General features: G+C 35.5%; 2 protein-coding genes across 9 annotated transcripts in view; both read right to left on the bottom strand.

Annotated features, from left to right (window-relative positions):
• Positions 1 to 10,975, bottom strand: part of LOC109079710 (probable G-protein coupled receptor 153) — a 40,730-nt gene extending 29,755 nt beyond the window's left edge. Inside the window, exon 1 of one of the 3 annotated variants that reach the window (XM_042762917.1) lies at positions 10,670 to 10,975. The gene's annotated coding sequence lies outside the window, so the exon portion shown is untranslated. Of the gene's footprint in view, positions 1 to 10,656 lie in introns of all 3 variants that reach the window. The other 2 variants (XM_042762916.1, XM_042762915.1) reach the window with 2 other exon arrangements.
• A 5,204-nt stretch (positions 10,976 to 16,179) lies between these two features.
• LOC109079283 (cytosolic acyl coenzyme A thioester hydrolase-like) overlaps positions 16,180 to 21,816 on the bottom strand; it is a 79,352-nt gene continuing 73,715 nt past the window's right edge. For all 6 annotated transcript variants that reach the window (XM_042762909.1, XM_042762910.1, XM_042762911.1 and 3 more), the window contains one exon: positions 16,180 to 16,548. In XM_042762909.1, the coding sequence (XP_042618843.1) occupies positions 16,450 to 16,548 (99 nt within the window). In that variant the 3' untranslated portion in view covers positions 16,180 to 16,449. The remainder of the gene's footprint in view (positions 16,549 to 21,816) is intronic.

The following is a 21,816-nucleotide window of genomic DNA, read 5'->3' as shown; positions in this document are numbered from 1 at the left end:
CACGCGCTTTTCTGCATAGACAACACATTGTGGTCTCCTACATCAACCACTAGGGGGGTCTGAGTTCACACCCACTATACAAGATCCTCCTGTGGGCTCAGGGAAAGCTTCTCTCACTAAGAGCAATTTACATCCCGGGCACCTGAATAAGGGAACAGACATCCTGTAGAGAAAGGGGTTGAGGCCTGGGAAATGGAGGCTCCATCCTGATTTGGATCTGTATGCATCTTGAGACTTCAGACTATCCACTCTGGTTCTCCCTTTCACATCCTGTTCCTCTTCGACTGGTTACCATGGTACAAACATGATTGAGACTGTCTCTGTACGCCTTTTCCTCAATTGCTCTGCTCCCAGGAGTTCTGGAGAGAGGTCCGTCTATTTCTAGTAGCCCCGTTCTGGCTGGCCCAAGATTGACTCTCGGACCTAGTGTCCCTCCTTGATGGTTCACCCTAGGAGATTCCAGTCAGGAGGGACCCTCTGACTCGGTCAGGGGATGGAATCGTTCATCTCTGCCTGGAATTATGGGTTTGGCCAGAAGTATGGCGGCTTCTAAAGCCTTTTCTCAGGGTTTTTTCCTGCAAGATGTGTGTAATACGGCGGGCTGGTCCTTTCTGCTCACATTTGTTAGATTTTACAATCTAGATTTGGGTACAACTCCAGACTCTCAGGTGCTTCAGTTCTTAGCTGTGCTTACCATTATTTCACACTAGACAGGCATTTGTCAGCATGGCAGAATGGGTATTGCCATTCCCAAAGCTTTTCTGATGCAGTGTGAGTTCCCTGAAGGGGAACGTCTCTAGGTTACGTTTGTAACAATGGTTCCCCGAGGGGAACGACATGCTGTGTCTCCCTGCTATACTTCCTACATCCCTGTGAGCAGCTTGCTTTGACCTATCAGAAGCTAACGCTGTTTGTTTTAGATGTGCTTTTAAGCTTCCTGATCTCAATGTCACCCCGCCCATGACATCTTGCCATTCCACTGGACTGATTTCACACATGCTTCAGGTCACAGTCACACAGAGGTGTTCCCAAAGAGTTTCTGACACAGTGTCTCGTTCCCCTCTACATAACCTAGAGACATTCCAACACAAATAGATCAACAGATCACTGAACTTATATTTTTACAAAGTTAAACTGATTGCATGCAATGGCATTAAGCTGACAAATATTCAAGAACTGTATTGCACATGGTCATTTTTATTAAGTAAACTGAGCAAGTATCAAAATGATTATTAAATGATTATGAGTGTTCTTTCAAGTAAAAAACAGTTAACTTCAATCAACAGCATTTACTGTAGCTAGTTTTGGAAGTTTTTTTTTTAAATTATTATTATTGTTATATTTTTATACACAAACATTTAAATGTGAAAAAATTTAAAAAGTGAATTAACTGCCAGGAGTGATCTGACCTAATGAAGCATAATGTGCATCTGTTTATATTTCTGTGTGAAGAGATATGTAATGCTGACCTGCAATGCTGACCAGCTGCACAATGAGCTGAGAGAAAAGTGCTCATTAGCAGGAAGGGTTTTTTTTTTTTTTTTTGTAAAGCACAGCTGTCTAAGATTGCGGCTCTCATGTTAGTTTCCAGTTGCAAGGAATTCTTTACTCAAAAAGAAAAAAACTGAGACTCATAATCGAAACATTAAAAGGAGAAGATGAATCAGAATGCTGAAAGCATGAAAGCATTTTTTTTTTTTCTAATCCTAACCTTAAAATAAAGTGGATGGTTATTCAGCCTGCCAAGCTCCAAAATGGACTAAAAAGCACCTAAGCACCATAATAACTCCTGAAACCTAATGCTGGCCTTATATACGTAGGGAAGAAACACAACTCTCATTTTGCACATGCATATATTTAAACTTGGATGGGTTATGTGACACACAAGAATGCTGTTTACTATCAATAACACCAAAATTGACACAACGCATTTGTACATGTCAGTATAGTAGCACTAACTTTATTATGGTTTCCATTATTATGAGCTCATTAGATAGGAGACTTTATGCTGACAATGGCATGTCATACTGATCTTGTTTGTAAAAGAGCAACAGAACATTTCTGCTGGAGTATAAATGCTCTGCAATGGAAACACTTCACACATAATTGCTGTGTTGAACAAGTTTCCAAAACATAATTAAAGAGAGAATGTCTGACAATGAGCAGGCCTGTGAGCCGAGCTGAGGGTACGCCAGGCATCATTTACTCACACACATGCTTCACTCTATAACAGATATTTTTTTACAACCTCTGCATATAAAAACCTAAAACACTGTCTAAAACTTGATGGCTGCTCTGTTAATTCTTCATCAACAGTTAGGAAACCTACCGTAGGTGTGCTATTTGATAGCAATCTTTCATTTGAAAACCACGTTTCTTCCATCTTAAAAATATATCTAAATTACAATCTATGCTCTTAATGTCAAAAGCAGAAAAGTTAATTCATGTGTTTATGACCTCAAGGTTAGATTATTATAATGCTTTATTGGGTGGTTGCTCTGTGCACTTAATAAACAAACTCCAGCTGGTCCAAAATGCAGCAGCTAGAGTTCTTACTAAAACCAGGACTCTGCACTGGCTACCTATTGAACAACCAATACATTTTAAAATCTTGCTAATTACTTATAAAGCCCTGAATGGTTTAGCTCCTCAATACTTGAGTGAGCTCATATAGCATTATTGTTCTTCACGTCCACTGCAATCTCAAAACTCTCACCATTTGATAATATATAGAATATCAGAATCGACTATGGGTAACAGATCCTTTGCCTATTTAGAACATTCTACCTAACATTGTTTGGGAGGAAGACACTCTTTCAGTTTAAATCTAGATTAAAGACCCATCTCTTTAACCTGGCATACACATAACAGACTGTCACATTTCTATAATTATAATTCATTCCAACCTTTATTTAACCAGGATAAAAAAACTCATTGAGATTAAAAATCTCTTTTACAAGAGTGTCCTGGCAAGTGGCAGCAGCATGGTACAAATACAAAGATAATAACAAGTAAATACATAAACACACTTTCACTCATCATATTCAAACAACAATATATATATTAAAGCATTGTTAGGCTGCATTAATTAGGTCAGCTGGAACCGGGGACACTTCCCATAACACCCAATGAACTTGATACATCGTTAGAAGAATGGCATCTACATTAATATTAGTCTCTTTCATTCTTATTCCGAGGTCACCATAGCCACCCATATCCAGACCATATCCAGACCAGATGGTGGATCAGCACCTAGAGATGACCTCGACAGCCCTGAATGTCAGCAGAGACCATATCAACTTGATGTGTCCCAGAGGCAGATTCCCTGCAAAAAGACCTCACCACCTTGATGACCGTCGGCAAAAGACCACGGAAACCAGACAAGTCCTCTGCACAATCTGACCTGTGTTGCAACCTGGAATTAATCCATGCAATAATGTTTTTTTTCTGATCAGAAGAGAACTGTCCCCCAAGGTTTTTTCTCCATTTCTGTCACCTATGAAGTTTTGGTTCCTTGCCACTGTCGCCTTTGGCTTGCTTAGTTGGGGACATTTGACTGATTGCACAGACACTATTGGAAGAGAGCTGAACTGGATGATGATACCACTATCATCAATAAACTGACTCTAGCTGAAAAATGACTCTTTGTTATTGTCCTGTTATTACACGGCTCTATGGAATACTTGATTCTGATTGGTCAGTCGTGACATCTTGAGGTATGTTATCCCTCGATAACAACCGGTAAAAGCTGATAACACAGGCTCAAACTGAAGTCGGTTTTGTACTCTTGCTAGGAACAGTTTTTCTTGGTGGAAGTTTTTATTTTGATTTGGTGATTTAATATTAAAACTGATTTTATTGTTATGTGTACAATTATTTAATTATGTCATCCTGGTATCACCTACTCACTCGCTCGTTATATACAAACGCAGCTGCTGCCATTTTGCCATGATTGTTTTGTACGCTGTAATGGATTATAAGATAACTAACAAACTGGTAATATTTTATACATTTTTTGTCTTAAATCAATAACTTTTATCACCATTTGTGTGGTGAAATGTTGTGTAATAAGTGGTTTGACTGCACAGTATCCCTTAAATGTTTGTCTAGTTTGAACTTGCTGCTTGCTCGCAACTGCTGAGTTCACGGAAACTTTGTGTTCAAATATTTCAACTCAAATCAATACTTTGTGTCTAATTATTTACTTATGTGGCAAGTTACCATGTAATAAGCAGGACAATGTACATCCAGCTGGTTGATATTGCAGAATAACCCCCTTCAGGGTCAAGACCTGATCACCCTGTCTGGGATTATTCTGTGGTAACAACCGGCTGGATGTACATTATCCCTTACTTACATTATTGACAAACTATTTTCCTGTTTACTGTAAAGCTGCTTTGACACAATCAGTTTTGTATAAAGTGATATACAAATAAGTGGCTTGACTTGGCTTGTGGGAGGTCTGGCAGGAATTGTCGGTTGAGGGAGTGAATAACCAGTGCTCTCTTACACCATTGCAACGACCGAAGTGAGAACTTTGAGCAAGGCACCGAAACCCCAACTGCTTCCCGGGTGCTGCAGCAATATGGTTGCCCACTGCTCCAGGTGTGTGTTCACTACTGTGTGTGTGCACTTGGATAAATTAAATGCAGAGCAGAAATTCTGAGTATGGGTCACCATACTTGGCCACATGTCATTTCACTTCAAACATCATACTGTTCATAGTTTAACTGATACATTATGTAATCATTTAGGGTGGAGAAAGTAACTGAAACCTTAAAGGGTTACTCCACCGCAAAATTAAAATTTTTGTCATTAATCACTTACCCCCATGTCATTCCAAACCCGTAAAAGCTTTGTTCGTCTTGGAACACAATTTAAGATATTTTGGATGAAAACCAGTAGGCTTGAGACTGTCCCATAGACTGACAAATAAATAAGAGTGTCAAGGTCCAGGAAAGTATGAAAAGCATCGTCAGAACAGTCCATCTGCCATCAGTGATTCAACTGTAATGTTATGAAGCGACGAGAATACTTTTTGTATATGAAGAAAACAAAAATAACAACTTAATTCAACAATTCCTCTCCTCTGTGTCTCTCCAAATCAGTGTAGCAACATTTTGGCAATTCTGAGCAGTATGTAGATGGACTATTCTGACGATGTTTTCACACTTTCCTGGACCTTGACAGTGTTACTTACTTGGCAGTCTATGGGACACTCTCAAGCCTTCCGGTTTTCATCCAAAATATCTTAAATTGTGTTCCGAAGACGAATGAAGCTTTTACGGGTTTGGAATTACATGGGGGTAAATGAGTAATGAAAAATTTTCATTTTGGGATGGTGTATCCCTTTAAACTTGTAGATCCTCCTTTAGCAACAGCCTCAACCAAATACTATCAACCTATTTTTGACCATCACTCCCCAAAACTCACTGTGTGAAAATGTCAGTTTATCAATATTTCTGGGCTGGCTTGATAACACTCTTTAGGTTATATTAGAGTTTAAGTCCCAAAGGGTTTAAAGTTTTTTTGGGGGGAATGAGCTATGACTCACACTAGCCAGTCTTTCTTGAGAAGAACAGATTTGTCAGTATCCAGGCTTTGTGTGCCTTTATTTAAAGGGCAGGGCATTAGTGCAACCTACACTTCTAGTATCATCTCCTAACTGACTCCAATTAGCTTTTGGAGAAGTCATAACACAAAGGTTCACTTACTTTCTCCACTCTGCTATGTGAATGACTACTCAGTGTCCTCAATAAAAACATCTTAAAAGTACAACTGTTTGTGTGTCATTAGTTTAGACACATAAATATGACTTCAGTCAGACCACATTTTATGACTGAGCAATGCAGAAATATAGCCATTTCACTGACAGGTGCTGTATGTGAAAACTAATTAGCTAATAATAAACTACTAAAATCCTTCTTTAAATGTGAATTAGTGAATGTCTACATGAACAGCATCACAAAATACTGACTGTTTTATACTACTATATTAATGTCAACTACATTAAATTAATTTAACAATCGGCAAAGTTTTAGAAAGGCTGCACAACAGTAAATATCCAGTAAATACCTAAATATCCAGTTGCTTTTCATTTTGTTGAAAGATTTTTTTTTTTTAAAAAAACCCTTTTAATTAAATAAACATAAGCAATAAATAAAAAAAATAAGCATTAACGAAAGTAAATATTACCAGTTCTGATTTCATCTTGACTTGAGATATCTTCTACATACAGACCGCAGGCTATACTGTTGCATCATTAAAAATAGCAATATTCCATCAGAAACAGAATTCCTTTTATTTTGCTGTGCTTAATTAAGACTTTTCTGGGAACAGTTAAAACACAAACTCAATTTGACTGTTTTCTGACTTCATCCCTTTGGTCACATGCTCTTAATGTTATCGCATTGGACTAAGATTTACTGACTTCTTTTACACAGGGTATAACTACTTCCACCGCAAAAAATTTTAATTTTCGTTAAACATTTTTTTAAAAATTATATTTAACCTTGTTACACTTGTGGTGTTCTCGGTCAATAAATGACCCGCCTACAAAAAATAGCCTATACATCTTGTTATGCAATTTTATCACCTGATATTGGTGTTTATCTTAATCAATCTTTTTGTTAGCTTGTTTTCTTTCAATGAGGACTGTTGTTGTGTTTATTTTTGGAACTGATTTATCGTAGGCCTCATTAATCTGAGCTTTTTTTGAGTGAAAAAAAATTATTTATGGATAGTTTTGCCAGTATTTAAAAAAAAAACAAATATATATATATATATATATATATATATATATATATATAAATTGCACTGTTTATCACACTAGTATGCTCTAATGTTTAACCAAGAAATTTGTTTTGAAAAGCTTTTATTTTGTACAAAAAAAAAAAAAAAAAAAAATCACACTTGTGTGATGACCGGCCTACAACAAATAGCTTATAAATGTCTTGTTATGCTATATTATCACCTAATTTTGTATTCAATCTTTTCGTCACCTTGTTTTCTTTCAATAAGGACTGGTTATGTGTTTACTTTTTTTTTTTTGTAGGCCTCATTAATCTGATCTTACGTACCTCAGTTTTTGAGTGAAAAAAAGCCATATTTGTGGAGAATTCTGTCAATATTAAATAAAATATGAAAAAAAGTCACTGTTTTTCACACTTTAATGTTTAACCAAGAAATTTATTCTGAAATGCTTATATCATGTAAAAAAAAAAAAAATTAATAAAAAATAGCACAAAAAAGCACAAAAATGACCGGCCTACCAAAAATTGCTTATAAATCTCTTGTTGTGCTATATTATCAACAAAAATGGGATTCAGTATTTTGTCAAATAGTTTTCCTTTAATTAGGACTGGTTTTGTATTTGATTTTGATATGGAATGATTGTAGGCCTTACTGATCTTAGCTTTATTGGTCAAAAATGACCTTATTTGAAAATGAATGTGGGAGATCGGAAATCTGAGAAATATTTGGTGTTCAGAAGCATGTTGATCATGTTCGTGTTCACACATGTATTTGTGCCTGCAAATACACTGTTCAAAAAATTAAGGGAAAACTTAAATTACACATTGGATCTCACTGAATGAAATATTAAATTTAGAAATCTTTATATACAGTCTATATGCGACAGTCAATGGAAACCAAAATCATCAACATACTGGATTCAAAATCACACCAAAAACAATGTAAAAAACGAAAGTTACAGGCTGATCCAATTAGCATGAAGGTCATCACAGCAACATCGGATGCTCTGATACATAATATCCAAGAGGTTCTCAACTGGATTCAAGTCTGGGGAACGTGAAGGCCAGTCAATGGCATCAATCCCAGTTTCATCTAAAAACTACACATTCTAGCCACTGAGGCCAGGCATTATCATGCACCAGGAGCAACCCAGGACCCGGGACCCACTGCACCAGCATAAGGTCTGACAGCGGCTCTGAGGGTTTTATCCTGGTACCTAACAGCAGTAAGGTAACCATTGGCTAACATGTTAAGGTCCGTGCAATCCTCCACGGATATGCCTCCCTAGACCATTACTGACCCACTGCCAAACCAGTCATGCTGGATGATGTTGCATGCAACATAATGTTTCCCACGGCATCTCCAGACTCTTTCACATTGGTCACGAGTGCTCAGTGTGAACCTGCTATCATCAGTGAAGAGAACAGGAAGCCAATGACGAACCTACCAATTCTGGTGTTCTCTGGCAAATGCCAAACGAGCTGCACAAATAGCGTGTTTTTCACTCAAAAACTGATGTACGTAAGCTCAGATCAATGAGGCCTACGATTAATCAGTTCAAAAAATAAACACAAAACCAGTCCTAATTGAATTAAAACAAACAGACAAAAAGATTGATACCAATATTAGCTGCTAATATTGCATAACAAGAGATTTATAAGCTATTTTTTGTGCCCCGGCCATTTTTGACCAGGAACACCAAAAGTGATATAGGGATTTGAACACAACCTGAGGGCCTTGGCATCAGTCGTTAATGGCTCCACATGCCGTTAAAATTCATTTTCAATAGTTCTCAATATAAAAAAAACAGAAGAACATTTAACTGGCAGTAATAAAGCTGTATTGGTACATTTTTAACCTCTGGCTGTTAATGAAAGGTATGAGAAATGAATTATACACATTACTCTGACTATTAAAATGAGGTAAAATTAAAATAGTTGCAAACTGAATGTAGTGTTTCTGTACACTTAATTGCATGTTAACTGCAATTAAATGGAAAGGTATTATTTTTAAAATTTACTGTATATTAATTGTAGTTTTTTACCCATTTAAGTAGAACTTTAGTACATCTTTCATAACTCTATTGTCTTTGAAATATGTTTAAAGTGTACTTCTGAATGTACTGACAAACATTTATGGTAAACTAAAATAAACGCCATTGCCATGTCTTTAAAACTTGGGTAACACTTTATTTTAAGGTGGCCTAAAACCAAGTCCTAACCCTAACCATATAGTAAGTACATGTATTTAATTAATATTACTCAGTACTTATATGTATAATTACTCTGTAACAGGTAACCGAAACTTGTCATGTATCTAAATATATTATTAAGCACACAATTGAATACACATGAAGTTGCAATTAAGTACAATTATAATATACTTTTAATGTAGTACTGAATACACTACAGCTGAAATTCTAATCAAGTAATTCACATGTTTGTTTATGTTAGTCAAAGCATCAAAATAAGTGTATTTCTTTAAAGCATGGCAAATAGCATTAAAACATTGATTTAAACTGTACTTTAAAGTAAAACTTTAAATTTTTAATTATTACAAAGTGCACTATATAAAAATGTACTTAAGTGTGTGTCATGTTAGTACATTTTCTTTAAGTACTCTTACTGCAAGTGGCCTTTTATTTCATTATTAAAATTATATTAGCTGCTTTGTACAGTTAAATATGCACTTAAGATTTAAAGTACTCCACACATGCACATTCATTACAACTGAGCACACTTCATTTTAACAGATGTAGGCAGCACTTTATTGTAATGGTCACCCTGTAGATATGTTGTTGCTTATAAATAAGTACTAATACATAAATACAGTATGTTTCTAATTGTTAGTTCACGGCAGCTAATGCATTAAGTTGTAATGCACGAGACCTTATTGTAAAGTGTTATGACTAATATTTACATTATTATATTAGGAAGCCAGTTTGGTAAGCATGTATATTTTTTTTTTTTTACATAAAATTCACAATGGTAATCTGTACACTTAAAGCCTTGCAAATTAAGCTACTTCTCCAGTAGAAGAAACATGTTTATAGAGACCCTGTTACATGAATGTTGATTAGTTCCTGAGTAGTAAAAATAAATGGTAAATCTTAACATCACTTATCTATCTATCTATGAAAAAGGTTATCTTAGATTATGTCATCTGATCTTATCATTTTGGATGGATAAATACATAGCTATTAAAAAACAAGATTCTTAGAACAAGATACCACATTGCTTGGAATACTAAAGCAGCCACGTTTCCAAAAAAAAAAAAAAAAAAAAAAAAAAAAAAAAAATGATGAGGAATATGTAATGCCTGATGAGTAATATATTAATACTCAGTAACGCAGATGATGGCTAAATGCATCAATTTACGGTCAACTCAAGGAGGGAGCTGATTTCAATATGCTTACATTATACGTTTATGATCTTAATGCCATTTGAGACGTTTCAATTGCAAACTGTTACTTATTAGATTGACAAATAACGTGTTTGTGGTTTTGTAGTAGAAATGAGGGATCGCCGCCGATCGTTACAGTGCAAATGAAGCAGTTTAATAAACGACATTTGCAGTAATGAATAGTTGACTGCAGTCGTGTAGGTGTTCAGTATAGCCTATGATGTTGTTTGTAATGTGAGCTGGGCGATATGTCACATGTGATAATGTTGAACTGTAGGCTATTAAATGAAGCCACTCTAAAAACTCACATTTGATCCTATCAGCTTCTTGTAGGCTATCGAAAGAACCCATCTATTAAAGGGGTCCTTAAAACCTCGTGCATTAAATCAAAATTTACGAACATGTTAGGCTCAAATATGCATCATAAACGTGTCAAACAGACAAGCATCTCCCCAGAATACTGTGCTGACTGTTTAAGTGGTTTACGAAAGGAAACGTTACCTTGGTAACCCACCTTTTTGTAGACATCTGTCAATATCTCCAGATTTAAATATATTGCTGCTTCATTGTCAACCTCTATTTCCTCAGTTTCGGTTTGTGCGCTATTTTATTCCAAACACGAGAACAGCTTCAGAAACGGAAACAATATGGCTAAATGTGGCAGTAACCGTTGAAGAAAGAGCACCATTTACGCATCCAGAGGTGAACAGAAGATGAATTCATGGAGAGCGATGAAACAACAATGGTTGTCTGTTATCGCAGCGTCTCATTGAGGTCTTGCTGGAGGAGGAGGATGAATGAGCATCAGATGATGGGAGGCTGGGATCTCTCTCTCTCTCTCTCTCTCTCTCTCTCTCTCTCTCTCACTGTTCTTCAGCGCATACAGAGTTTGTGGAGGGTAAATGGTTTATTTTTTTTTCAATGAGTAATTTTTTTAAACACGTCCAGGTCACACAAAACCTATTTATCACGTTTAGCATGAAGCCAGCTAAAATAAGCCACGTTTTGGTAAACGAGTTATAATATCATCAAATGAGCTATGCATGAGAACAAATTATATTTTTATTAATTAGCATGGGTCTCTTATATGTTTGTATGTATGTATGTATGTATGTATATATATATTGTAATTCAAGTTGTTTATTGTTTTCATCTGGTACAATATCATACAATACACAGATTACAGCTTTATAAAATACTGCATGTAAGGCCAGAATATGTATGATGGCTGAAAATAACAGAAATAGACAGAATACTAAATAAGGAGAGCAATAAATAAAAAAATAAATAAATAAATAAATAGTGAAAAGTCTAAATTATTGTTTCACATGGAAAGACTCTGCTTTCTTCATATTACGTAGTTTGTAAATCAAATGTTTGTACGAGGCTGTCTTAGTCATTATGTTGACCCATTCTTTTAGCTCTGGGGTTCTGGGAGTTTTCCAGTGTTTCAAGATGACTCTAGCCGTCACAGAGACCCCCATCATGACCAACTCTCCCTTTGTAATATTTGACATCTGCTCCATCTCCCAATAGATACAACCTTGGTGATTATGGTATTTTTTTTCCCAAGCCATTTGCTTAAAATATTTAAAAGTGGACATTCCCAGATACAGTGAATAAAAGTACCTTTGTCCTTTTGACATTTCCAACAAACATTATTATTTGTCCAGCCTATTCTACTGAGTCTCAGATGTGTCAAATAATACCTGTGTATGATTTTATACTGTGTAAATTGTCCTCTAGCTTCTTTACAAATTTACCTGTATTTGACAAAATTCTTTTCCACTCTTCGTCCCCGATTACAATCCCAATGTCCTTTTCCCATATTGTCTTTAACTTAATGCAGTCATTGCTCAGCACATGGTTGGTCGTCTTGTAGAATACAGAGGCTTTTTGTTGGGGATGAGGCAGAGTTATGAAGTCCAAGATATGGTTTCCCTGTGTAGTGAATTTTTGTGGAAACACAATTTCTAATTTGAAGATATTTTCAGAAATGATCTTTTCACTTATAAATTATACTTCTGTACTAGATTATTATAAGACAAATATGCCCTGTGGTATATATATATATATATAAAATGATAATTTCACACCACGTTTTTTTTTTATGTAATCCTTTTTATTATTTTTTTGTGCAATGGTGTTTTTCACTGAATGTTTTTAGTGTGTTTGAAAAATAAATATCAATAAAATCAATACATACCAGGGACTCTGAAGGCCAAATCACGACTATAACAAATAAATAAATATACTTTTTTTTTTTTTGGAAAAATTACTTTATTGTGCAAGAAGAATTGTCTGGCATAATCATTAATAATGGCCTTTATACGGAAAATAAATAAATAAATAAATCTGCCCCTGTATATTGACCAATCATCAACAATGAACTACAGGCTAATTCATGTCCCATGTGAGAACAGTGAACATGGCCATCATGTTGTCTTTCTTATTTCATTGACATTATCACACAGTTACATAACATACACACTTGGGGAAGATTTCCTTCTTCATGAGTGGCTTAATGTATGAATAGACCTTCCATTAAGGCTACTATAGCACCCAGTGATTAAAAAAATAAAAAATAAAAAAGGTGAAAAAAAGTGAAAAAAAGAAAAATGTCCAGTTCATTGGATCACCCAAGGCCAAAAAAATAAATAAAAAACTTTCCATAATTACACCCAGTCATCATCTCATAATCAACAAAAAAGAGAATCCATCTATTCCCCAAACTGCTTGTCATATGTGGGGTCGGGGGATGTTGGAGCCTCTCCTAGAATCTCAGGCCATAGGCACAGTCCATCACATAGAGCATATAGTCAGATATACTCCATGTGTGTCTGACCTGTTCTGAAAAATGCCTTAATGTGCTTTATGATTATGGTATTTCCATCTGTTTCCATATGTGGCAATTACTGTGACACTCCTCTTTCTTTCATCCATCAAAGTGCTTTTGTTAGTGTTTTGAAAGAAAAAAAAAAGTTTGAACCTAGCCTTAATGTAAATATAATCAGTTTGGGAAAAATAATACTTTATGTGTTAAGAAAGTTACAAGGATTTGGAATAAGGATGTTGTAAGGCATTGTTTTGAAATAGAAGCTTTTGATGTGTTGACCCAGGCTACAGCGTGTAAGAATTGGAAGCTTTACTATGGAATGAAACATCTCTTCAAGCCTGACTGCACATTCATTACATAATAACATTCTCCCCCAGGAATCACATAGAGGAAATCATTTTGATGTGAAAATACAGTGCATACTTTTTCATAAACGCATTTAGTATTGCTTGTACATAGCAGTGAGAGTCAATACCTGCTCCCCCTACATTTTTGCAGGGCATGTATCAGCTGTACCATATAAACAGATGTAATTGTAATGCACTGGCAACGGGCCAGCCTTTGCTCCCCACGTGCATCAGTGAGCCTTGGCCACCCATGACCCTGTCGCCGGTTCACCACTGTTCCTTCCTTGGACCACTTTTGATAGATACTGACCACAGCAGACCGGGAACACCCCGAAAGAGCTGCAGTTTTGGAGATGCACTGATCCAGTCGTCTTTCCATCACAATTTGGCTCTTGTCAAACTCGCTCAAATCCTTACGCTTGCCCATTTTCCCTGATTCTAACACATAAACTTTGAGGAGAAAATGTTCACTTGCTGCCTAATATATCCCACTCACTAACAGGTGCCGTGATGAAGAGATAATCAGTGTTATTCACTTCACCTGTCAGTGGTAATAATGTTATGCCTGATTGGTGTAAATTAGAATTCAGTATTGCATCATCAAACATTTCAAAATTTTTATATGGATACATCCTACTTGTTTACTTGGGTTGCTTGTTAAACTATTCTGTAATAAATATACATTTTCAAATATTCATTCATTAATAAATATTCATTAATGACTGAAAACACCCGCTCTATATTTTACAACAGTAAATCATTAGCTTATGGCAGAACACAGATGCCATGATAAAAGAGTACATTAGTATTTTCTACACAGCTTAATTCGAACCAAGCTGAACAGATTTTACATAAAGAAGTTGTTTCTTACCACACATGAAATTTTCACTTGATTCCAGGCAGATAAAAGGCAGGAGACTGACATTCCACTGAAAATCATTAGCGAGAGAAGCAGTAATACATAAGGAATAACAGTAAATTATTACAATCCCTCCCGCTTTTCTGCATTGAGACAGGTGACCTGGAAGTAAAATATGACAGCAAACATTCCAGCCTACTCATTCGCCCCGGCCTCAGGCACAGCCGCTCCTCTCCTGCTCCGCTTCATGGAGCTCGGGGGACATCTCCAGAACTTCAGCATCAGAGCAGACAGCAGCACTCCTACATGCTTATCTACACGCTGAGAAATTCAGCTTGATTCCTTCCCCTCTCTAATGCTGGCATCTTTGGCACAGGCCACAGCAACTCTCAAAAAACAAGAACAGATGGATGTGGCCTAGTCTATATACTAAACCAAACTGACTTCTGTGATTTAGGAGAGTTAAACTGTCTTTGTCTGACATCACATTTAAGTCATTTATATTTCATTCATCTCAATACCTAGCAAGGTGCTAAAGTAGTGACGTATACTAAAAACATTTAATATACCTTAGCAACAAGCTGGAAATATTACCAACGGCAAGCACCACTCACATTTTGTTCAGAAAATATCAACATTATCAACTGACTTTAACTGTGATCATTGATAGAATCATTTTAATTTTGTGGAAAAAAGAGGTAACATCAGCAAAACTGCAAACTAACAAGAACAGAGATAATTAAACCAATTACCAAATTAAAATAATCCTGAATCATTCTGTTTTGGCAAACATGTATTAGAAGCTTTTAATGACTGAGACATTCTCTAATCAAACAAATCAGCGATTAATACTAAAAATGTATAGTACTCCTATTCCATTGTCTTTAAATAAGACAATATTAAAATATTACAAAGACGCCTTTTTTCACCTTTGATTCAAATAATGTCACTCACTACCATCTGTCACATGGTGCAGTTTCCCAGCTAAAATAAATTCCTTGTTCATCACTACGTCTTTCCTTGTTCTCCCATGAGAACAGAGTTCAACCCAGTATAAATGCAGCCACTTTCCCAACTATGTACTAAATTTGGCATGATTAGATATACAGTACTGTACAAATTATGATAACGAGCTAACATTTATAAAGGGATAAGCCCTACAGTAGCTGTTTACTTTGGTTGGGTTAATGACTACAGTAGCTGTTTACTTTGGTTATAGTAAATCATTAGCTTATGGCAGAACACAAGGCCATGATAAAGAACATTGACCATTTACAAAATTTGGATTCAACATTGTTTGTACATTACAGGTTTTAGCTTCAACATACATTATTTGCTATCATTCAAGAATCATTTGCTGTTTTTCACTTACACTACAATTCCAGGAATTCAAATGAATCTAGATATTTTGTAAAAATTATGATAACAAGATTAAATAAATTCAATTCAGAATTCTGTTGTCACACCTCTTTCTGTGCGGACTGGTTGAAGTGCAAATCACACATGCCTGTCATCAATTATCATGCCAATTAAGGACAGCTTATATACCCACCACAAACACATGTCTGTTTGACTGATCTTCTGTGAACAAACCAGCATTATCAACACATTAAAAATAAACTTGAAAGCATTTTGAAGAGCCAGCTGAATGACTGTTTAAGCCTGTTTACTGAGCTACCTTTATGACGAATGAAATAATTAATTAAAATCACTCAGAGACCACACAAAGCAAGTTAATTTGATTTTTTGAGAGATTTAATTAGGAAATAAAATAGGTATTTAAATTTTGCATTGATATTTTATTTTTTGTGGCTTTTATTAGTTAATTTGATGGGTGTTAAACTCCCATCCTGATATACATCTGGCGCAAAGAGAAGTAAGTAGCACCACAAACTGTCTGACTATCTATCTGCGATTAGGCTGTATCATTCTGTCGATCCAGGATTATGGTACACTGAACAAAAATTTCACAGCAAACCAGCTTTAGCTGCATTAGCAGGTTTTTATTAGTGCATAATACAATTCTGCACATTTCACAAATAATTCTTTACAACAAAACATAAATATTTTTCTTTTTTTTTTTGTTTAGCTTAAGTCAATAAAACTTATATATTTATCCTATATATTATCTTTCTATCAGTGAGCTACATGTGGGATAAAGCAGAGGTTCTAAATATAGTATGTTGTACATTGAGGCTCTATTGTTAAATAATTTTCTTCTACAACACAATATGGTGTTTGCGTGGTAAAAGTCATTGTTGTCGCTCCTTATCTGCGAGTCTCTTTGCCTTGTTCTGCAGGTAGCGTGCTTTCCCTTCTTCAAACCGCTTCTGCTCCTCTTCACCTTCCATCTGCAAGAAGATAAATGACACATTTTACACAAGCACAGTGAAGTTGGATATTGTTGTGTACTGGAAACCATGCAAAACCCTGTTTATGTACTGTGAACTAACATGAATAAATAATAAACAATTGAATTTTTTCCCAAAGTAATAAAATAAAGCTTATTGGATTATATTTTTTATATATATAAAAAAGTTATTTTAGTCTTTCTACTTCAAAATTTCATGTTTAATTTGTGTTACTTGCTGATTCTTTGTAATTATTTGTGAAATTCACTAGGAATTATTATTACTGATTGAAAATGGCTTCTACACCAATTAAAAGCACAGCGGCAAAAAAAATTTGTGAAAATATATAAATATTACAATTATTTTGGTATAAATATGTTAATTATTTTGGGTTGAAATTGTAAAAAATTTAACCTTTTAAGATCACTGTGCTCTGTTGTACTCACTCTAGGGTCACTAAACTTTGAGCTCAACTGACTTTATTCACACGCATGCAAACTCAGGAGACTGTAAATGCACATTCTGCTGTGTATGAATGCAAATTCACATGACGAGAAGCCGTCTAACCAATAGAGAGTCTAAACGTCACAGACCAAAAGAACTGAACTGAAAGAACATAAACATAAACGTTGCAGGTTAGCAAAATTATGGGAAAATGGAGAACAGCAAATTATATATTTTCAAATTCTTGTTTTTTGTTGATACTTTTAAACTGCAACTAATCTGTGGAAAAATTATGCGTCCATTCATCAAAAGTCATGTGCGAATTTGACAGTTGCAATATATTTCTTGGAGACCTAAAAGAACACAAAAGACATTTGCTTTGGGAGCACAGCTTCATCACGAACAAACAACAATACTGTGCGAGAGAGCAGGATGTCAGTTGGAGTTAGGCTTCATCTTGCAGCTGCACACTACACCATGGCTATTCTTATCATTGGCTATAGGTCACCAGCTAGTCATGCGCGGCAGTGGCAGATGGCGGCCAACCTTAGGGAACAAACTGTGCAGTGACAACTGAAGCAGCCTGGCTGATGAGGGCATGTGCACAAATGAGGACCACAGATATAGAATGCATATCCACAGCAAGGTTTTAGAGCACAAGCAGATACAGTTAACTTCACAGGGCTGATGATGTTGAGACTAATTTTACGTTCCTGAGGTGACCCAGTTTAATGGAGAGAATATGAACTATTGCAATCATTTTTATTTAATGTAAGTGTCAGTTCTGGCTGTTGTTGGCAAGCAAGAATGACATATTCCATAAAGCTCTGTAATAACCTGGTTTAACTAATGAAACTTGTATGTGAACAGCTGTCTCTTGCAACAAAAGCAAAACAAAACAGTTCTCCCTGTAATTTCTATTTGAAAACAACATCATGTGACCTTGAAGGAAGCCCTGGCTGGGTCAGTGACTGTCCTGTTGCTCAGGGCTCATGATGAGGCCAGGCCATAGCTGCAGTGCTTGTCTTGAACAAATTAAATTAAGCTGGAGGGAAGCTCAGCGCCTCAGTCACAGAGAGACTGACTGGCAGAAGACCAGAGTGATTACTCCAGCAGAAACCACCAGAGTGGAAAACATTATACAATTTAGTGTCAAGGAAAAAACAGCAGTAGTTAAAAGGGAACTGCAAATGGAAATAGCCAAAATGGATGCTGGAGAAAGTTTACCTGGTTTGATTTATCTGCTGAGACTGGAACTGTTGTTGAGTAGGCCTCTACACAAATACATGAATGCAGACACTTCTAGCTATGCAAGCTTGAATTCAAAATAGCCAATATGGATGCTGGAGAAAGTTTGCCTGGTTTGATTGGCACTGTTGTATTCTTAAAGTTACTGCAATGGACAGTATAGCAGAACTTAACCATTACTTCTTGTCTCTTCAGCTCAACTACTGTAATGCCATGGCCTTAATTGTTGTTTTTGCAGATCTTATACTTTACTTCTTGTCTCTTGAGTAGCATTTTTGTGTACTTCTACTTACTTAAAGTAATTTTTAAAATCTGTAATTTTACTTTTACTTAAGTATATTTTGTTTGAAGTATTGTACTTCGATACATTTTAAAACACATTAATTACGGAGTAAAAAAAAAAAATCGCTCCCTGGAAACTACTTCAGGAAATAATGGGCAGGAGGGCAAACTGGCGCTAAAAATCACAAGAAAGATGCAAACGGACAAAACAGGCGTTAGTGGTGCAGACACCGCTGAAAACTAAACCCCGTCATATTCTGAAGTTGAGCTCGAAGGAAATGAAGTGAACCCCTGGTCATATTTATGCTTTATTATGCAGTGTAAGCTGTGCTTAGGGAGACCAAACTAGCAGCTTATAAAATCCGACAAGACATCAACCCTTCGCAAGCATGTAGTTAAGCTAAATAATTGCATCGTTGCATTGGTGGTTAAAATGAAGCTTTGACATTTTAGCAAACGGTTTTGCACAAATTAGCCAAAAAGACAGTGGTGCGAAGTGTGCAATATATATCGTCTGCGATAATATCATAATTGTTGTTTTAATGACGTGCGCGCGCATTTATAGTGCGTTTTTTCACTGTGTGATTCAGTCTGTTGAAATGCATTAAGAATGATCACAAAATTGAAGATATAGTAAATCAAAATCACACAAAGAATGCCATCTTTTCCTCCAAAAATCATCATGATTACACACACACACACACACACACACTTTTCCTCCAAAAATCATCATGATTACTGATAATATGTATATGATAATTATATTTATGTATGTTCATTGTTTTTGCTCTATTTTTACAACAAAAAATTATTCCAAACACAGCCACCAAAGCACAGTTTTGCGTCTATGAGCAACATAACAGTGTTTCGTTCCTGAATGAATCAACTGTTAAAATGATTTGGTTCAATTGCAATGACTCACTTATTAACAGTGACTCGCTGACACATACTGGTCATTTTAATTTCACATTTAAAGTATCTTTTGATTTTTAAAAAAAAAAAAAAAATTCTTATAATTTCAAATGAGTATTCAACATTTTATGTCTTGTATATCAAAACATTATTCATGCATTTGTAACTGCAGGTTAAGTGCATTCTTGCCCTGCACTAAACAGTGTGTGTAAATACATCTAAATGCCACTTCCGATGATGCTTCTGCATTTCCTCTGCATTGAAAAGATGAGTTTGTTGATACTGATTTGCCTGGTAACAGCCCAAATGTCTTATTATTCTAAATAACTGATTCCTTTAATTAAAAACAACTAGTTTGAGATTAATAGGCCTATCCCAGGGCTGTCAAACTGTTAAAATGTAACTAAGTAATTTTTACTCTGAGTAAATTTTAAATGAGCTACTTTTTACTTTTACTTGAGTAGATTTTTTTAGACTGGTACTTTTACTTGTACTTGAGTAAAATTTCATTCATGTAATGGTACTTTTACTTGAGTAGAATATTTTTGTACTCTTTCCACCTTTGGCCATGGCAGAGAAACTACTGCAGAAAGTTAATTAAACTGATTAGTCAACCCACTTGAGAACTTTGTTTTCAATATGGACAATGAGACTGCCCACATGCAATGGCATTACCATATTAAAATTCGTGGTATTCGACTGGTCATGTGGTCATCTCAACACATCTGCCTCCATGTAAATATTAGCAAAATAAGGAAAAAGTAGACTTTTAAAACAGTAGTATAACTTATAAACTGACAGGACATCATAAAGAAATTCAGAGAAATCTGAATATGATATGAATATGTAGACCTCACTACTAACAACTCTGATATGACCAAGCTTTTGGCAAACATTTGATTTCCAGTGGCCCACAAAAGCACATCAAAGGCAGATTATTACATCAGATCTGACTCCTTAATAAAGCTCTCAGCAGATACAGCAAAATAATTCCATTACATTGACTGAGCGATGTGTGTGATCAGGACTTGCATTTCTGATAAATGGATTATCTGGATAACACCTGTCTCTCTCTTAACTGTCACTGCAAACAATTTCTCAGTAGACAGTCAACGTTGAGGTTAAATCCATTATGAACATGAATCCATAATAAACATTACACTAGATACCTTAAGTTTCTTCAGTTATGAACATAAGAGCCTTTTCCTTAATAAAGCATGTTTTAAACGAACAAGAATTGCCTGACCTTCACTTTCAACATTGCTCAAAGTGAAAATGTGCAGTTGTTACCTAACATAGTTATTTCTGCCTGGTCTGACCCTAAAAAATACTTCAGTTGGTGCAACTTAATGTGAAAAAGTTGACCAAGTTATATTAAGTAACATTATAGCTTGAATAAAACCAGTTATTTTTGATATTACTGCATTTTTTTTTTCACCAAAATGCACCATACATGTAGTTTAATGTTGAGTAGTCCAACTTCTGAAGCCATACAAAAGGAGGAACACTGGAAGCTCATATTCACTGATAATCTTCTCTACAATGGAACCTCTGAAATGTCATTTGCAACTGAGTTCAGGTTCAAAAATTGTTTGTTGTATGGGAAAGAGTTGATGAAAAATTCTCCTGATGTGTTCCATGGAAAAATAACAGCATATGGGTTTAGAAAGATATGAGGGTGAATAGATTATGACAGTTTTTGTGTGGGTGAACTTTTCCTTTAACAATGTCCATCAAAAACACACAAGCTGTAGACAACATGAGCTGAGGAATCTGGCTACTAATGATGGAAATAAATGTGGTTTGGGACAGCATCTCTCTTGCAGCAGAGTCCCTGAGCCCTTTTCACTTCTTAAATTAAACAAATTACACTTAAAGCGGTTTGGCTAAAATAACTTCAGCGAAGTGGCACTGTTATGCAACATGAAGGCAAATAATAGCCTGCTAATATACCAGCTTTCTATACAGATGATATGACACCACATCTGTGCTGTTTTGTCAGCAAGTGTTGGGAAGGTTACTTTGGAAATGCAATAGGTTACAGATTAAAAGTTACGATATTTAAAATGTAATAAGTAGTGTAACAATTTCAGTTACTTTAAGTAATGTAATTGATTACATTTCTAAATTTCTAACAAATGTTTTCAACTATTAATCATTTGCAAATATTTATACCACAGGGTTAACCTAACAGTAGTACTTAACACTGATTCCCGTCAGACTTTCAAAATCCTTCATCACTTGGATTAAGATCATAAAAAAATTATCTTTAAAGCACAGCCACCAGCACCTCTTTTTACTTTGAGATTAAATACAGATTTACAATCATAAGAAATAGTTTAATAGCTACAATACTGTTTTTGAAATCACAGAAAACACATC

The sequence above is a fragment of the Cyprinus carpio genome, chromosome A8, assembly GCF_018340385.1.
Source record: "Cyprinus carpio isolate SPL01 chromosome A8, ASM1834038v1, whole genome shotgun sequence".
Lineage (NCBI taxonomy): Eukaryota > Metazoa > Chordata > Actinopteri > Cypriniformes > Cyprinidae > Cyprinus > Cyprinus carpio.
Note: the sequence above shows the minus strand (reverse complement) of the source record. Positions and strands in the feature narration are given on the sequence as shown.